This window comes from Tiliqua scincoides, chromosome 1 (genome assembly GCF_035046505.1).
Source record: "Tiliqua scincoides isolate rTilSci1 chromosome 1, rTilSci1.hap2, whole genome shotgun sequence".
Classification (NCBI taxonomy): Eukaryota; Metazoa; Chordata; class Lepidosauria; order Squamata; family Scincidae; genus Tiliqua; species Tiliqua scincoides.
The window spans coordinates 255,738,410-255,752,590 of NC_089821.1; the positions used below are offsets into that span (position 1 = coordinate 255,738,410).

The 14,181-nt window shown below is 44.0% G+C and overlaps 1 protein-coding gene across 2 annotated transcripts in view; it reads right to left on the reverse strand.

The window, feature by feature from the left end:
• The window catches only part of VASH2 (vasohibin 2), a 57,178-nt gene that overhangs the window by 12,735 nt on the left and 30,262 nt on the right, over positions 1–14,181 (reverse strand). For both annotated transcript variants that reach the window (XM_066611721.1, XM_066611720.1), the window contains one exon: positions 3,017–3,398. In XM_066611721.1, the coding sequence (XP_066467818.1) occupies positions 3,017–3,398 (382 nt within the window). The remainder of the gene's footprint in view (positions 1–3,016; positions 3,399–14,181) is intronic.

Genomic DNA, 14,181 nt, shown 5'->3' on the forward strand with positions numbered 1-14,181 from the left:
CCTGTCTCCAACAATGATCAGCAGCTGATAATTTATAAAGCATGTATATTGCTGTGCATTAATAATATATTTTTAAGATCTGCATTTAGTTAATGCTATGATTAATATAATTAATATTGATATAGTTAATATTTCTGGCCACTTCCTGTTTAATGATGTCACTTCCAGCCCTCAGGAATATAACGGGGAGTCATGGCCAACAGCCACAGGGGTCAAGGGAGCCACGGGCCAGAAAAGTTTGAGTACCACTGACTTAGAGTTTGCCATTTTAAAACTCTCCCTGTGGCAACTCTGAAAGATAATCTTGTCCAGACTACAAGAAAAGCAGTCAGAGAGTAAGCAAGTGTACTGACTTCATTCCAGTTGCTAGCAGATGGCTGGAAAGATATTACTTTTATTTGTACTTGAAATCAACCCAAGTGAGGCAGGCTCAAGCAGCCTGACTCAAGTGGCTGAAGGTATTTCTTTAGTTCACAGGTATGTTTTTACCACTGTGGGGTTGGCGAATGGAGATGGTGCACCATGTGGATTTCCTGCCCCAGGCATTAAAATGTGTCTCTATGCTGCAATCAGTTACGACACTACTTTTCAGGTCTTTCTAAAAAACCAACCAGAAGGCAAATCAGGGCCTTTTTTGCTTCCTGTATTGTGACTGCCCAAGTGCACAGACATTTCCAAAGTCATTGCATTTTGGATATTTCAAAAATGTCCAACAGAACATTTCCATTTTGCCTTCAGGGATATCTCATGTTGCCAGCTCTGTAGTCAAGCGTATCTTCTGCTCACATAATGTCCCGATTCAGGCCATGAGAGAACATTTTTGTTAAAAAGAGATATATAAACATTCTAAATAATCCCTGATAACTCCACATAGGGCTGAGAAAGACTCCTATCTGAGATTCTGTATAACCACTGCCAGTTGGTATTGACAAGCTTGAGCAAGATGGGCCAACTGATTCAGTATAGTACAGTTTTCTATATTCCGACTCTAGGGGCCCTCTCTTACACTGGTTATCCTCTCAATTTTGTGGGGGTCTTATCGTAGCAGCAGCAAGGGACTATGGGAGTCCTCTCAGTGGCCATTAGTCACCATTGGTTTTTCTCATAAAGCCCCCAAATGGCACAATTCTATGGAGAAAAAAAATACCATTGTGAACAACAATAATACTGGCCTCCATTTTTCCCCACAGTGCTCTTGACCGATGGTACATTAGAAGCATTATGGGGGAAAATTGTAGATACCAACAAAACAGGATCCAGCAGCAAGCCCAAATCCTTTCTGAGCGTGGGGGGCTGAGGTCGATGACAGTACTGGAGTCTGGAGCACTGAGATGCCAGTTGTTGGTGCCAGTTGAAGGTAGCATGTGTTTGACATGAGAGCAGCCAATCCAGATACTCCCCACTGGATATTACAACCCCAAATACCATAATAGAACAGACACCCACTTATAAAAGAACTTAGACATTGTGCATTTGAAATATTTAATTTTCATTTGACAAGTTTAGCCAACCTGGCTGCCCCCTCGGGCTCTAAATCTTTTCCAATTCACAAAGAAAAAACGTATGTATTAGAATATAGAAATGCACTCGAAACGTACACAAGAGAAATGGAGACAAAAACAACTATGGTTTTAGCTGTTCATTAAAGCATCTTATACTTAGTTCTCTTGATTGGTTATGTTATTTTGCTACTTTCCATTTTGTTGATTGAATTTATTGTTTTCATTATTTTTTGGTTGTATTGTTTTAATTTGTGTATTGTACCCTGGGTCCTTCAAATAAGGGCAGTATAGAAGCTTTTCAAAATAAAGAAAATAAATTATCAACTTCAAACTTTTCTGGCACAAGCCCCACAGAAATGATTGGAACTGGTACCCAGGGTGCTGATCTTCTGTTAAATAGTTTGGTCCCAACGAGTGTATAAATGCAATCTATGAGACTCATTACACTTTCTCAGGAACTTTTCTCAGCATATCTGACAGCAGCAGGCAGAAAATTAAACCCTCAGCAGATAACAGAGAATAAAGGGTCATGTTTTGAAAACTACAAAGGCTGAGATTTAAAAACCACAGGTTACATGTGTAAAGCTCAGTGCAGATCTGAGGATCAAGCCTGTGACTTTAACTAAAAAGGAGGAGCCATAATGTTTAAACTGTGGGGCCACACGCTTGGAGAGTGCACTACAACAGCTTCTCTTATTCTCTGTGGTTGGCTGCAGAGTGTCCATGGATGCCACATGCAGGGAATGTCCACTGAGTTAGCAGCTCTTTGACCAAGCTCTTGAGAACATCATGGGGCATTTTGGTTGGCAACCTTCAGTCTTGAAAGACTATGGTATAAGCCTACAGCACCCGGTATTCCCAGGCAGTCTCCCATCCAATTACTAACCAGACCTGACCCTGCTTAGCTTCCGAGATCAGACGAGATCGGGCATGTGCAGGCATTTTGTGTGAATGGGTTCCTTCAGATACAGTGCTGTTCCTTCAGATACAGTGCAGCTCTGTTCTCCTCCGCTCTCCTCACATACTGCAATTCCCTTCACAGTTCCTGGTCTGAGGCAAATCATAGGTTGCCATTTCATCTGAACCAGGAAACTATGATTTGGCTCAGACCAGGAAAACACAGCATGCGTTGCAAAGGAAAGAGGAACTATGTCAGCAAGCCTCTTAATTGTTTGTTCACATACCGCATTACCTCTAAAGCACCTCAATGTTGGTAATGGGGACGGTCACACAATAGTAATTGTCTTGCTTCCATTCATGAACATATTTATCTGCTTTATACTGAGTCAGTCCATTAATCAATTTAACTCGCTATTTATCATTATACTGACAGGCAGAAGATCTCCAGGGAATCAGCTGAACCACATGACAAGCTGCTTCACCCAAACATCTCAAGCAATGCAGCACCCACACAGGTGCACTGTAAGAAGGGAGCAATGTAGGTTTCTGATTGTATGAGTTGGGCTTCCATTCCCCTCACACACACCTCCAAGCGTCACAGAAATGGCACGTACCTTCATTCTCATATCCCTGGCATATTTCTCCAACTCCTTCCTCGTCTCCGACCGCATCATCTTTGACAGGCTGAGCACCAGCTGCCTCCACTCAATGGGCTGAAAGCTATGTGGCTCATGTGGGACGTACAATCCAATTTTTACTTTTTTTACGGAGTGTAAATACTTTTTGTAGGAATCTTCAAATTCAAAGATGAGGTCACTCAGAGTTCGGTAGATCAAAGGTTTGTCCATCAACTCTGATCTTCTGCTCATGCCCAGTGATCCATAGCGACCATTACAGTAAATTCCAAGCACCACATGATGAAAATTGTTCCCTGAGAAGTGGGATTTAAAGCTGATTGGGAATCGCTCCACAGAAGGCTGCCCATTGGTTAAGTATCTTGTGCAGCAGATGTCAAGGCAATAACAAACAAAGTGAGGAAAATGCTTTCCATTTCTCATAGAAAGTTGGCTTACACCAAGTCATACGAATGATCCATCTCTAGTCCTGTACTGTCTATTCCCAACTGGCAGATACACTCCTGCATCCCAGGCAGAAGTCTTTTCCAGTCCTACTACAGGTGATTCTTGTTACCTGCAGATGCCAGGCATCAAACCTGGATTTTCAGCATTCAAAGCATCCACTCTTTGGGCTGTCAGAGCACCCTGTTCATGGTATGTACACCCATCCCACTTTTATCTCTGGCTAAACAGCTTTTTCATGTTTTCAAACAATACAAAAACTTTCAAAGCCCCCTGAAACAGCATTGGTATTGGGACAAAAGGCACACGTATGTAGCAAGATAAATTTTGCTTCTCTCAAACTGCTTTCAATACTCTTAAAAATTATTGACTGTCTCCAGGCTCGGGGGGGGGGGCGTTCATTACAGTATATATATTGGCAACCTTCAGTCTCGAAAGACTATGGTATCGCGCTCTGAAAGGTGGTTCTGGCACAGCGTCTAGTGTGGCTGAAAAGGCCAATCTGGGAGTGACAATCCCTTCCACATCAGGAGCAAGTGCAGCCTGTCCCTGGTCTGTCTCCCTGGCTAAGGGCCTTCCTTCTTTGCCTCTTTGCCTCAGACTGCTGGCAAAGTGTCTCTTCAAACTGGGAAAGGCCATGCTGCACAGCCTGCCTCCAAGTGGGCCGCTCAGAGGCCAGGGTTTCCCACTTGTTGAGGTCCATTCCTAAGGCCTTCAGATCCCTCTTGCAGATGTCCTTGTATCGCAGCTGTGGTCTACCTGTAGGGCGCTTTCCTTGCACGAGTTCTCCATAGAGGAGATCCTTTGGGATCCGGCCATCATCCATTCTCATCATTACATCATTACATTACATTACATTACATTACATCATTACAGTATACCTTTCCAATATGTCCCATGTGCCTGCCACATTCTGCTTTGAAGACTTTTCAGAATCCAAAGTGATTAAAATGTGCTGCAATCCTCAATCTCTTGAGAGCAAGTCTCACCCAACACAATGGAACTTTTGAACAAGCTTATGATTACAAGCAGCCTAAAGTCCAAACTACACATGTTAACCAAATGTTAACATGCCATTGGCTCCAATGTGGTTGACCCTGGTTTGTGAAATAGTACTACAGGGGCACCAATCTGGATTGTAAGCATGGTGTGTGGAGAAGACACCTTAACACTTTGCTCCACCATGGTTCTGATCCAGAGTGGCACCGCCACACAACTTTAGGCACACAACTAGCTTCCCTCCTGGAGCAAATAAGAGCCACAGGAGGGCCAAACCGAACTGGAACCACAGTTATAAAGTGTTAAAGACCCTTCCCGACTCTAGGGTCCCAATTCAGATCACTCCCTCCACCCACAGTTGCACATCAGGGCCAGTGATGTGTTTGATCCTTCAGCTCTTCATTCATCCTTCTCCCACACACAATACATGGCTAAGCCATTGTTATAGTGGAGTGCCTGGGCTATTCTGAAATTCAGGGCACAGGCTAAGAAGGAAAAGAAATAACCAGAGGAGCCCACACATTTCCGTCATTCCAACCTCAAACTCCTTTGCAAAAAGCAAAACAATAGGCCTTATAGAAATGAAATGGCATAAAAGCCAACTGTGAGAAAATGACTTTTCATGCCTTTCTCACAGAGATGTGGACCACTATTCTTTCTGCATTCCTCAAATGCCACCGAGTGGCTTAGAAACTGAAGGACCTTACCATCACCTTTCTGCATGCATGCAAGCACACATGCTAATTGTTATGGACGGGAGCCAGCTTGGTGCCACAAAATATCACATTAGTTAGATTTATTTGCTGCAAGTGTGACAGTCTTGAACAATTCTGCACTCATTTCACTCCAGCACATTTGATCCTATCAGCAGGCTACAGGCCACATGTAACTCACAATCTAACTAGATAAGCCATAGCTGCACATACTCTTTTTCCTCATTTGCCTTCATTAAGGCATATGGCCATATTCTATTACTGTCTCATCAAGGCTGCATTCCTGTACATTCTTTTCTGTGAGTAAGCCCAACTGAACACAGGGGAACTTATTTCCAAACAAATATGCCTCAAATTGCTCTGTAAATCAGAAATTAAACAACCAATCGCATTGCTTGGGTCTGAACCCTCAAGCTATAATGACTTTCTACTAATACTATCTTGTGAACAGGGGGTTACACCTGTAAAATCAGCCATCAGAGCAACATCAGTATCAATGGAGTATAACCTATCTGGAGTATTTAATTACCTTACTATTAAAATGTCTCCATACAAGTTAACGCTTTAGGTATGAGTTTAAAGTGCTGTAATGAAACTCTAGAGCACAGGTTCCCAACCTGTGATCCGGGGACCACATGTGGTCCATGAGACCCTGAGAAGCGGTCCGCACGATCACAGAAAAAAGATCACCTTCAAGCATCTTGCCGAGTGAGCGATTACCCACAGACTACCAGTGAGAGTGGAGAACAGATTGTCTGTAGCTATCAATGAAGTGTCAGCTGCCGGCAGTCCATTCTTTGCCATCTCTCGTAGGCCATGGGGGGGGCACTCACTTGGGAAATGCTTCCCCACGGACCACCAGAGAGAGCAGATAACAGACCACCTGCAACCACAGCTGGCAACAAAAGCAACAAGCCAGAAATCTTCTCTATAAATAATAAATCTAATAAATCTCTAATAAACATTCTCTAATTATTACAAATTTAATTGTGTTTTTGTGGGCAGGGGGAGTAGTGTGGTCTACAATAATTCCAATTTTTGCATCAGTGGTCTGTGAGCTCCCAAAGGTTGGGAACCACTGCAATAAATGTTCCATACACGCGTTCCTTTATGCGTGACTTCCACAGCCGCTCCACCTTCTGTTAAGCTCTATCAAAACTCTGGTGCACTGTGCTAATCACATGTGATTGTTCCTTTCATGACAAAATAGCTTAACTCCATTTGACTCCAAGCAGCTCTTTGCTAAGTCCACAGGGCTATCCTCCATAGCCATCTGCTCCTTATTACACACCCACCAAGCCAGGTCTCCCAAGACACTGTCACTTAATCTCATTAAATTCTAATGAGCAAGAAAAGCATCTTTGGAGAAAGGCTTTGCTTACTATCACATATCATAACTTCACAGTTGGCATACTCACCCAACTAATTATCAGGGAAAAGCAGTGGCATAGCTAGTTCATTTGACACCCGGGGCCGATAAATTCTTATTACCCCCATATGCCATAACTAACTAACTAAGGGTGCAATCCTAACTTGCGCTGGAACAGGCAAGCCAGGAGGCTTGAGCTGTATCCAGCGCAGGATTGCTGCCAGCAGCAGCTTAGCCAGAGGCAAAGGGAAACTTTTTCCCTTACCCCTGGGTAAGGGCTGCAGGTGCCTATAGGTCTCCTCAGACTTGCGCCACCTCTTGAGGTGGTGCAAGTCCAAGGAGAGCGGAGCAGCTTGAAGCCACAACATTCTCCCCGGGAACGGGGGTTGGGATCCAGCATAACTGCCAGATCCCAGCCCCGCCACCCATTCCCCGCCCGCCCACCCGCCCACCCGCCCCTAGGGCCACCCATCACCCTCCCTCCCCCCGCCCAGGAATGCCTCTCTCCCTCCTCCTCCTCCCCACGCCTACCTTTTTCACTTGTGTCAGCCTTGTGGGGCCGACGCAAGCACCAGAGGGGAAGCCGGCGTGGAGGCGTCTGTCAGCCTCCACAGGCCGGCACTTCTTGGAGCGCCGGCCTGACTTCCTCTTGAGGAGGCGCAAATGCCTTTATGGCAGGGGACTTGGGCCAGCCTATCTACAGGGTTGGATTGCACCCTAACTATCTTTTTCACATTTTTATACCACCCTTCCTCTAAGGAGCTCAGGGTGGTGTGCATGGTTCCTCCCCTTATTTTGTCCTCACAACAACCCTGTGAGGTAGGTGAGACTGAGAGATAGTAATAGTCATGACATGAAATGAATAATAATAATAATGGCCAGAAAATAAATGCAGTGAATATTTCCCTACAAGCAATGGATGAAATTCTATATCAAATGGCATATAACATGATGGTATTATTCCTAAAAGCCATGATTTCCACAATTTGTTAACTAGGGTGTCACCCCCCACCCCACCCCAGGATGTCTCATTGGTCTGTTTTGAGTTAAGGCAGTGGTTCTCAAACTTTTAGCACCGGGACCTACTTTTTAGAATGATCTGTCCAGGACCCACTAGAAGTGATGTCATGGCTGGGAGTGACATCATCAAGAAATTAAAGTAAATAATTATACATAATTAAATTAAAAATAAAACAAATAAATAAGGGGAAGCCAGCCCTGTTCCACCAAGTGAATTTTCGCTGTAGCCTGCCTGCAATAACACCCCCCACAAAGAAATCAGTGAGATTTTCAGCCCTATCCAGTGCCCAATTCAATTTAAGTTCTTATATTTAAACCTTATCACTATCAGGACCCACCTAGCTATACAAGTCTAAAGGACCAGCTCAGCCTCTGTTTTATTCTTTTTATGGGGGTGGCTTGCCTTTTGGAGCATTTGTTGAGTTCCAGGTTCATCAGAGCAGGACCATTCTGGTGGCCTCGCATTTCCCTTTGCCTGCCTGACCACAAGCCAAGGCACATTTGCTTATTCATGAGTAAACAAGACCGTGTGGCTTAGTTTCGTTTTCCATAGGGCTCAGCTTGGAGGGAGGGACTTCCTTCTTGGGTGTTTTTTGGGGGCTGAGTTAATTCTGGGCTCGGGACCATTCTGTTGTCGTTGGATTCCTCACAGTCTGCTCTTGCCAATGGACTAAGGCAAGTTCACCTGCTCCTGAGTAAATGTGTGATATGGCTCAGTTTCACTTTCCATAGGGTTCCATGCATTTTTGCTTTTTGGCCATTTGATAGAATGGAGATATTTCACTCCAGCTTTTTTATTGCAGTCTACTGTAAATTCTGCATTAAATGGTATATGACATGTTATTATTCCTAAAAACCACAATTTTAGTGACTTTGGTCACTTGTGGTGTTACCCTTCGCCCCAAGGCTGGCATCTAGGGGGGACCACCTCCTCGCCTCTCATTAGCTATAACACTGGGGAAGGGGCATCTTCATTCTCTTCTTTTCTGCTGGCTTTCTGCCTTCAAATTACCGCCTCTTGCTTTTGGCCCCATGGACACAGGTACTGTTTCTCTTTACAGGGCCAAAAGAAACTAAGAGCACAATCCAGCCCCTAGGATGGGCTGGCACAAGTCCCTTGCAGCAGCTCAGAGGTGTCCCAGAAATGCTGGAAAGCACTTTCGCACCACCATTTGAGGAGGGAGGCCAACACAAGCCCTGCTCAACTGGCAGAAGAATAAGGCTGAGGCAGGCCAGTGCAGGAGCTTGGGGAAGGCATGGGGAAGATGGGGCTTTTCAGGATGGGGAGAGGGCAGGTGGTGGGCAGGACCATGGACAGGATGCAAGTGAGTAGGGGTGGGGCCAAGAACCAGTACTTGTGCAGGATCCTAACTGCGGTGCTGGGCAGCCCAGAGCAGTTCCAGGCTGCTCGGATCTGCATCACTTCTTGAAGTGACACAGATCTGAGTAGCCCCATTGGGGCTGCTGTAGCATTACCTGGAGTAAGGGGAATTCCCCTTGTCCTGGGCTAAGTCGTAGGCAGCCCCAACCCCACATTGGATACGTGGCAGGCCAGCTGGCCTCTCCTTTCCAGCGTGGGTTAGGATTGGGCTGCTGAGGTATTTTGGAGATGGGAAACTAGTGCTCTAAAAAGAGCTAAGATGCCCTTTCACTGTTCATTGGAGACAGTGGCCTGGGCTGTTTCATTACTTATAAAAAGCCAGGGAAGAGGAACTACATTTGACTTGCATGTTGTTTTTAGCTTTAAAGAAGGATTGATCAAGGCTGACAAGTGTAAGGCTTCTAGCAGAGAACATTGCGGCAATGGGGAGGAAAAATAAACCGCTTTTTGACAATTTTGTCAAAAAGGTTTAAAGCTTAAGAAATTTCTAGAGGAGCTGGATAAACCGCAGTCCAAGAATACCAATGAGTCCAGAGAGCCAATAAAAATCCTTATTATCCTGGATGCTCACTACTGGAGGGGGAGGAACAGTGATGAAGTGGGGGGGGGGAAGAATGAAGTTCTGGGACTTGTACTACAGCAGGAGTGCCGAGATGCTGCCTGTGAAACTTTGTTCAAAAGGACCTGAGCTAAGACGAAGTGCTGGACTTTAGCAGGAAGTAAACTGAGGTGTGTATGTTAATGTCTTGGGCCATCATCTTTCCAGAGGACTGCCTGAGAGACAGGATGTCACTCATGTTTCATTAAAGCTAAAATTCTAAGCAAATTGACCTGGGAATAAGTCCTATTGAACACAGCAGGATTTTATGTCTGAGTAAATATGCAGAGGCTAGCACGCTCTTTTATATTTGGGTATTTTTTTTAATCCCACTTTTCCATATGTATACAGGTCCAGCCTATTTATACACGAATTTTTTATACACGGATTTGACTCAACACAAATGGCCACTGCAAATGAGAAGGAATGAGCTGATCCCTGGAGAAGGAGAAAAATGCATCCCTTTAAAATCAGTTTAAAAAACTGAACAGTCCTTTAACAGTAGCCTCCTTAATGAGAGAGAGAGGGCGGGGGGGGCAGCTGGCTGACAATCCATCAATCCTTCTCTCTCCAGGCGACCCCTCCCTTCCCCCTGAGCATGTGAAAGAAAGGTGATCATTTTGCATTGGTGAAGGGAGGGGCTGAGTGAAGCACTTTGTAAGCTCTTGGAGGATGACTGCTTGATGGATTGTCTTCTTAATGACTCTTATTTTACATTACAAAGGTCAGCAAAGCTGTTTTTAAATCACCGGAGCAAGGGAACTTTGCTTTTTAATTGATTTGTTTTTTAATTGTTTTTTAATTGATTTGCTATAGTGCGTTTTTTGCCATCCACGTGAGTGCTTGGAACGGAACCCACACGAATAATGAGGTTCAACCTGTACATTATTTTTAATACTATTTTTAATACTATTTTAATCCACAAGACTAGAATTAAATTAGCTAGATCTTTAAATTATGTATAATGCATTTCAAAATAGAAAGTGGCAGGGGAAAAAAACTAATGAAGGCAATTAAAGTGATATTTGTTATGTTGTTATAGTGTTAATGCGGCATAGATATGGAGGTTGTTGTGAAAAGCTCCTGCATTTCATAATTTGCTACTATACCACTGGGAAAGAAGAGACAAATTTTTTATTAACATGAGTACATATCTACAAATACCATAACTGGATCCAGTAGCCAAAGATCTGCATTCAGAAACTGACCTCATTGATTTGTTTGTTTGTTTAAAGAATTTACAATTTTTGTTTCAGTTGTTAAATGGTTAATCTTTGTTCCATCCATTCTACTGTCACTAAGGGGGTGCGAGGGGGGGCTACAGGCCGCACTGGATGATGCACACAGAGGAGTGACACCACTGCCAATCAAAAAAATTTAAATCTTGATATTTTTGAATAATACCAACCCAATATATATCATTCAATGCATACTTTCATGAAGAATGCAATGAAACAAACCACATTGAAATATCACGATTCTATCAAAAGTTACAGCTAAAAAACCAGCAGGGGTGGGATGACGGTGCGTCATCACACCCACCATCCGGGGTGTTGCCCAGTCCATTGCATGGGAGGAGGTCCATCATAAAAATAATAATAATAATAATAAAACTTTATTTTTATCCCGCCCTTCTCCCTAACGGGACCCAGGGCGGCTGGCCTGCCAGGTGGTGCAAACTCTAGTGACACCTTACAGGCATTCTTAATTTATCTCATTTAATTTGTAATACTCTTTCTGGATAGAAGCCTGTGCACACTTACTTAGGAATAAGCCCCAATGAACTCACTGGGAGGGGCCAATTCAAGCATGTAGAATTTCAGGCAAAGGAACGTATAGTGCTGGGGACAGGACACCTCAATTAGAGTCAAGGACAATCAGATACGTTAAAGCTTTCCCACTTTCCAGACCTTCCCTTAGCCAAGGGAAGCAGGTAGAAAAATCAGGTTGTGAATGCAGTACAAAATCATCAGTCATCAGACAAAATCATTAGTCATCAGACTGCTGGAATAAGTGCAGTGTTAACCTGCAGTCTACATGCCAAAGGTATTAATGCTTGTTTTCCAATCCACATTTGCAATGCAGCTGCATACTGAACGAAACTTCTGATTGGTTGCAACTCCCCGAAGTGTGTACCTGAATGGGAAAATACGCTTTCCCTGCTTAATGAGTGAAGCAGCCCTGAAGTTTAAAGGTCTCTTGGAGATTTAAGTGATGAAGGCAGCCCGCATAATAGCCTCTCTTTTCTCCCCTCTACATTTCTCATTACCTAGTTGAGAGCCAGTTGGCAACCCTAGTAGGAGCTTGAGCACCAAGAAATTCTGGAGGGGTGACAAAAGAGCCATAGAGGGATTCAACAAAAGCAAACACCGAAAAAATGGTACAAGTTGATTTCTTTTTTGAGCATTCTACTTTGGTTCTGTTTCAGCAGTTTGTAACATTTCGTTCAAGGATAGATACTTTTCATTGGGTTACTTTTTCTTGCTTCATAAGAGTTTTTCGATTAAAAGCAGTGTGAAGAACTGCTTTAGAAGATCTTTAGAAGAACTTCAAGGTCTGGGCTGGCAAAAGAACAAAGGGAAGGAAATACAATACACAAGGAAGACAGATACAAGGATTTGGCTGGGCCTGCACAACATTTACCGAAAGAGCTAAACAGAACTCTCCAGTGATTTATTGTGGCTTGGTAGGTGCTTTCATATGAAAGACGGGCACTACCTTATACTCAGGGCTGGCCTTAGGACATATTGGGCCCAATGCCAAATGTTTTTGCAGGAAGCACACTCACAGGGCCCCCCTACTACCTAAGATGAGTGGCAGCAATGAGGCACCTGACAGTGGCATGACCACCAACCGCTTCGGAGGGAGGGGGATTTCAAGCCAATCAGACCCAGGGGTGAATAGGAGCGAGGGCTGTCCAACACCGATGCACACTCACCATGGTCTCTTCGTAACACCTAGGCATGGAAAATTCCATGCCAGAGCAGGGTGTCAGCTGCAGGGACTCCTCTTGTCACCCAGGAGCCTCCAGGAGCAGGATCCAATTTGGCCAAATTGGTCAAATTTCCCTAAGGCCGGCCCTCCTTATACTGGGTCAGATCATTGTTTTATATGGCTTAATACAGGCTATGCTGATTGACAGCAGCTCTCTAAAGTATGAGACAGAAAAGGATCTTTTTTCAGCCATGCTTGGAGAATGGCAGGGATCAAACCTGGGACCCTCCTGCACAGAAAGCAGGTCTTCTACCTCTGAGCTATAACCCCATCCCCAGCTTTAGCTTGACAACTCTCCTGTTTCTGCAGTCTTAAACAAGCAAGCAGTAAAAACAAATTTATTCAGGCCTGAGTGAGCTAATGCACATGGCTTGGTAGGATATGATTGGATCACAAGCAGTGAATACATATGGAGGCCGTTGACATGTGCCACAGTTTTCTGAGGCTCAGAAGGCTGATTGGAATCAATGAAAAGGTTTTATCTGTAGCTATCCCTAAACTCTTTTCTCAAAAAGATCTAACTGGCCCACTCCCTGATTCTAACAGTGCTTCAGCCTGCCAGATGTATGATTGAATTATTAATATGTATTAATATACAATTACTAATCTGTATATATTGCTTGCTATTATGCCTCTATTGTTGATACATTTGTGTCCTTAGATATTGTTTTTAATTTTTTTTCTTTGTGGGCTGCCTTGGGTTTTTCATGTCAATAGATGGGTGAAATGAATTTCTTGAATGAATGAATGAATGATTACAATGCCCTCAAGATTTGTTCCCCCTTATATTTTCAACTGCCGTTTTCTTATGGCAGGAGGCCAAATCATCTGTTTTTCTTGGAACATCCACAAGATTGAAGGCTATTTACTCTGACCAGATGTAATGTTGTGCCTTCTAATGGCTTGACTGACCGATAAGGTGGACTTGCTGTCGAAATAAGGGTGTGTGTATGTGGCTCGGGGGTGGCTGAATCTTTACAGCATATAGTTTTACAGTTTACTTGGTATCATGATCTGCGCTCATATTACCTAAATTTGTTTCTCTCTGATCACTCTGCCTGAACTGATTTGGATAAAATTCACTATTTGTTAAGAGGTACCAATAAGGAGTTAACAAAGATTGTAATTAAATATATTAATTCTATTATTCAGAGGCACCATGAAATGTTGGCATTTACTCTTGAGCCTTAATCCTCTGAACTGGGCCTCACTTTGTTATACAAAGTATAATTTTACTTTTTATTGTGTGTGGACTGGATGGTTTTATTATCACTTTGTTTACACACACACACACACAACATAAACAAACAATACTGTATGGCACTATACACACACACACACACACACACACCATACAGTATTGTTTGTTTATGTCATTAAGGGCGCAATCCTATCCTATGCTGGAACAGACAAGCCATGAGGCTTGTGCTGTATCCAGCGCAGGATAACTGCCCAAAGCAGCTCAGCCAGAGCCACCCTTGCACCTATGGGTCTCCTCGAACTTGCGCCACCTCCTCCAGAAACACCAGGTCACAGCCCCACCTCCCGCTCCCCACCCACCCTCCCCTGGGGCTGCCCACGGCCCGCCCTCTCCCAGTCCTGGAATGCCTCCCTCCTCCCCGCCTA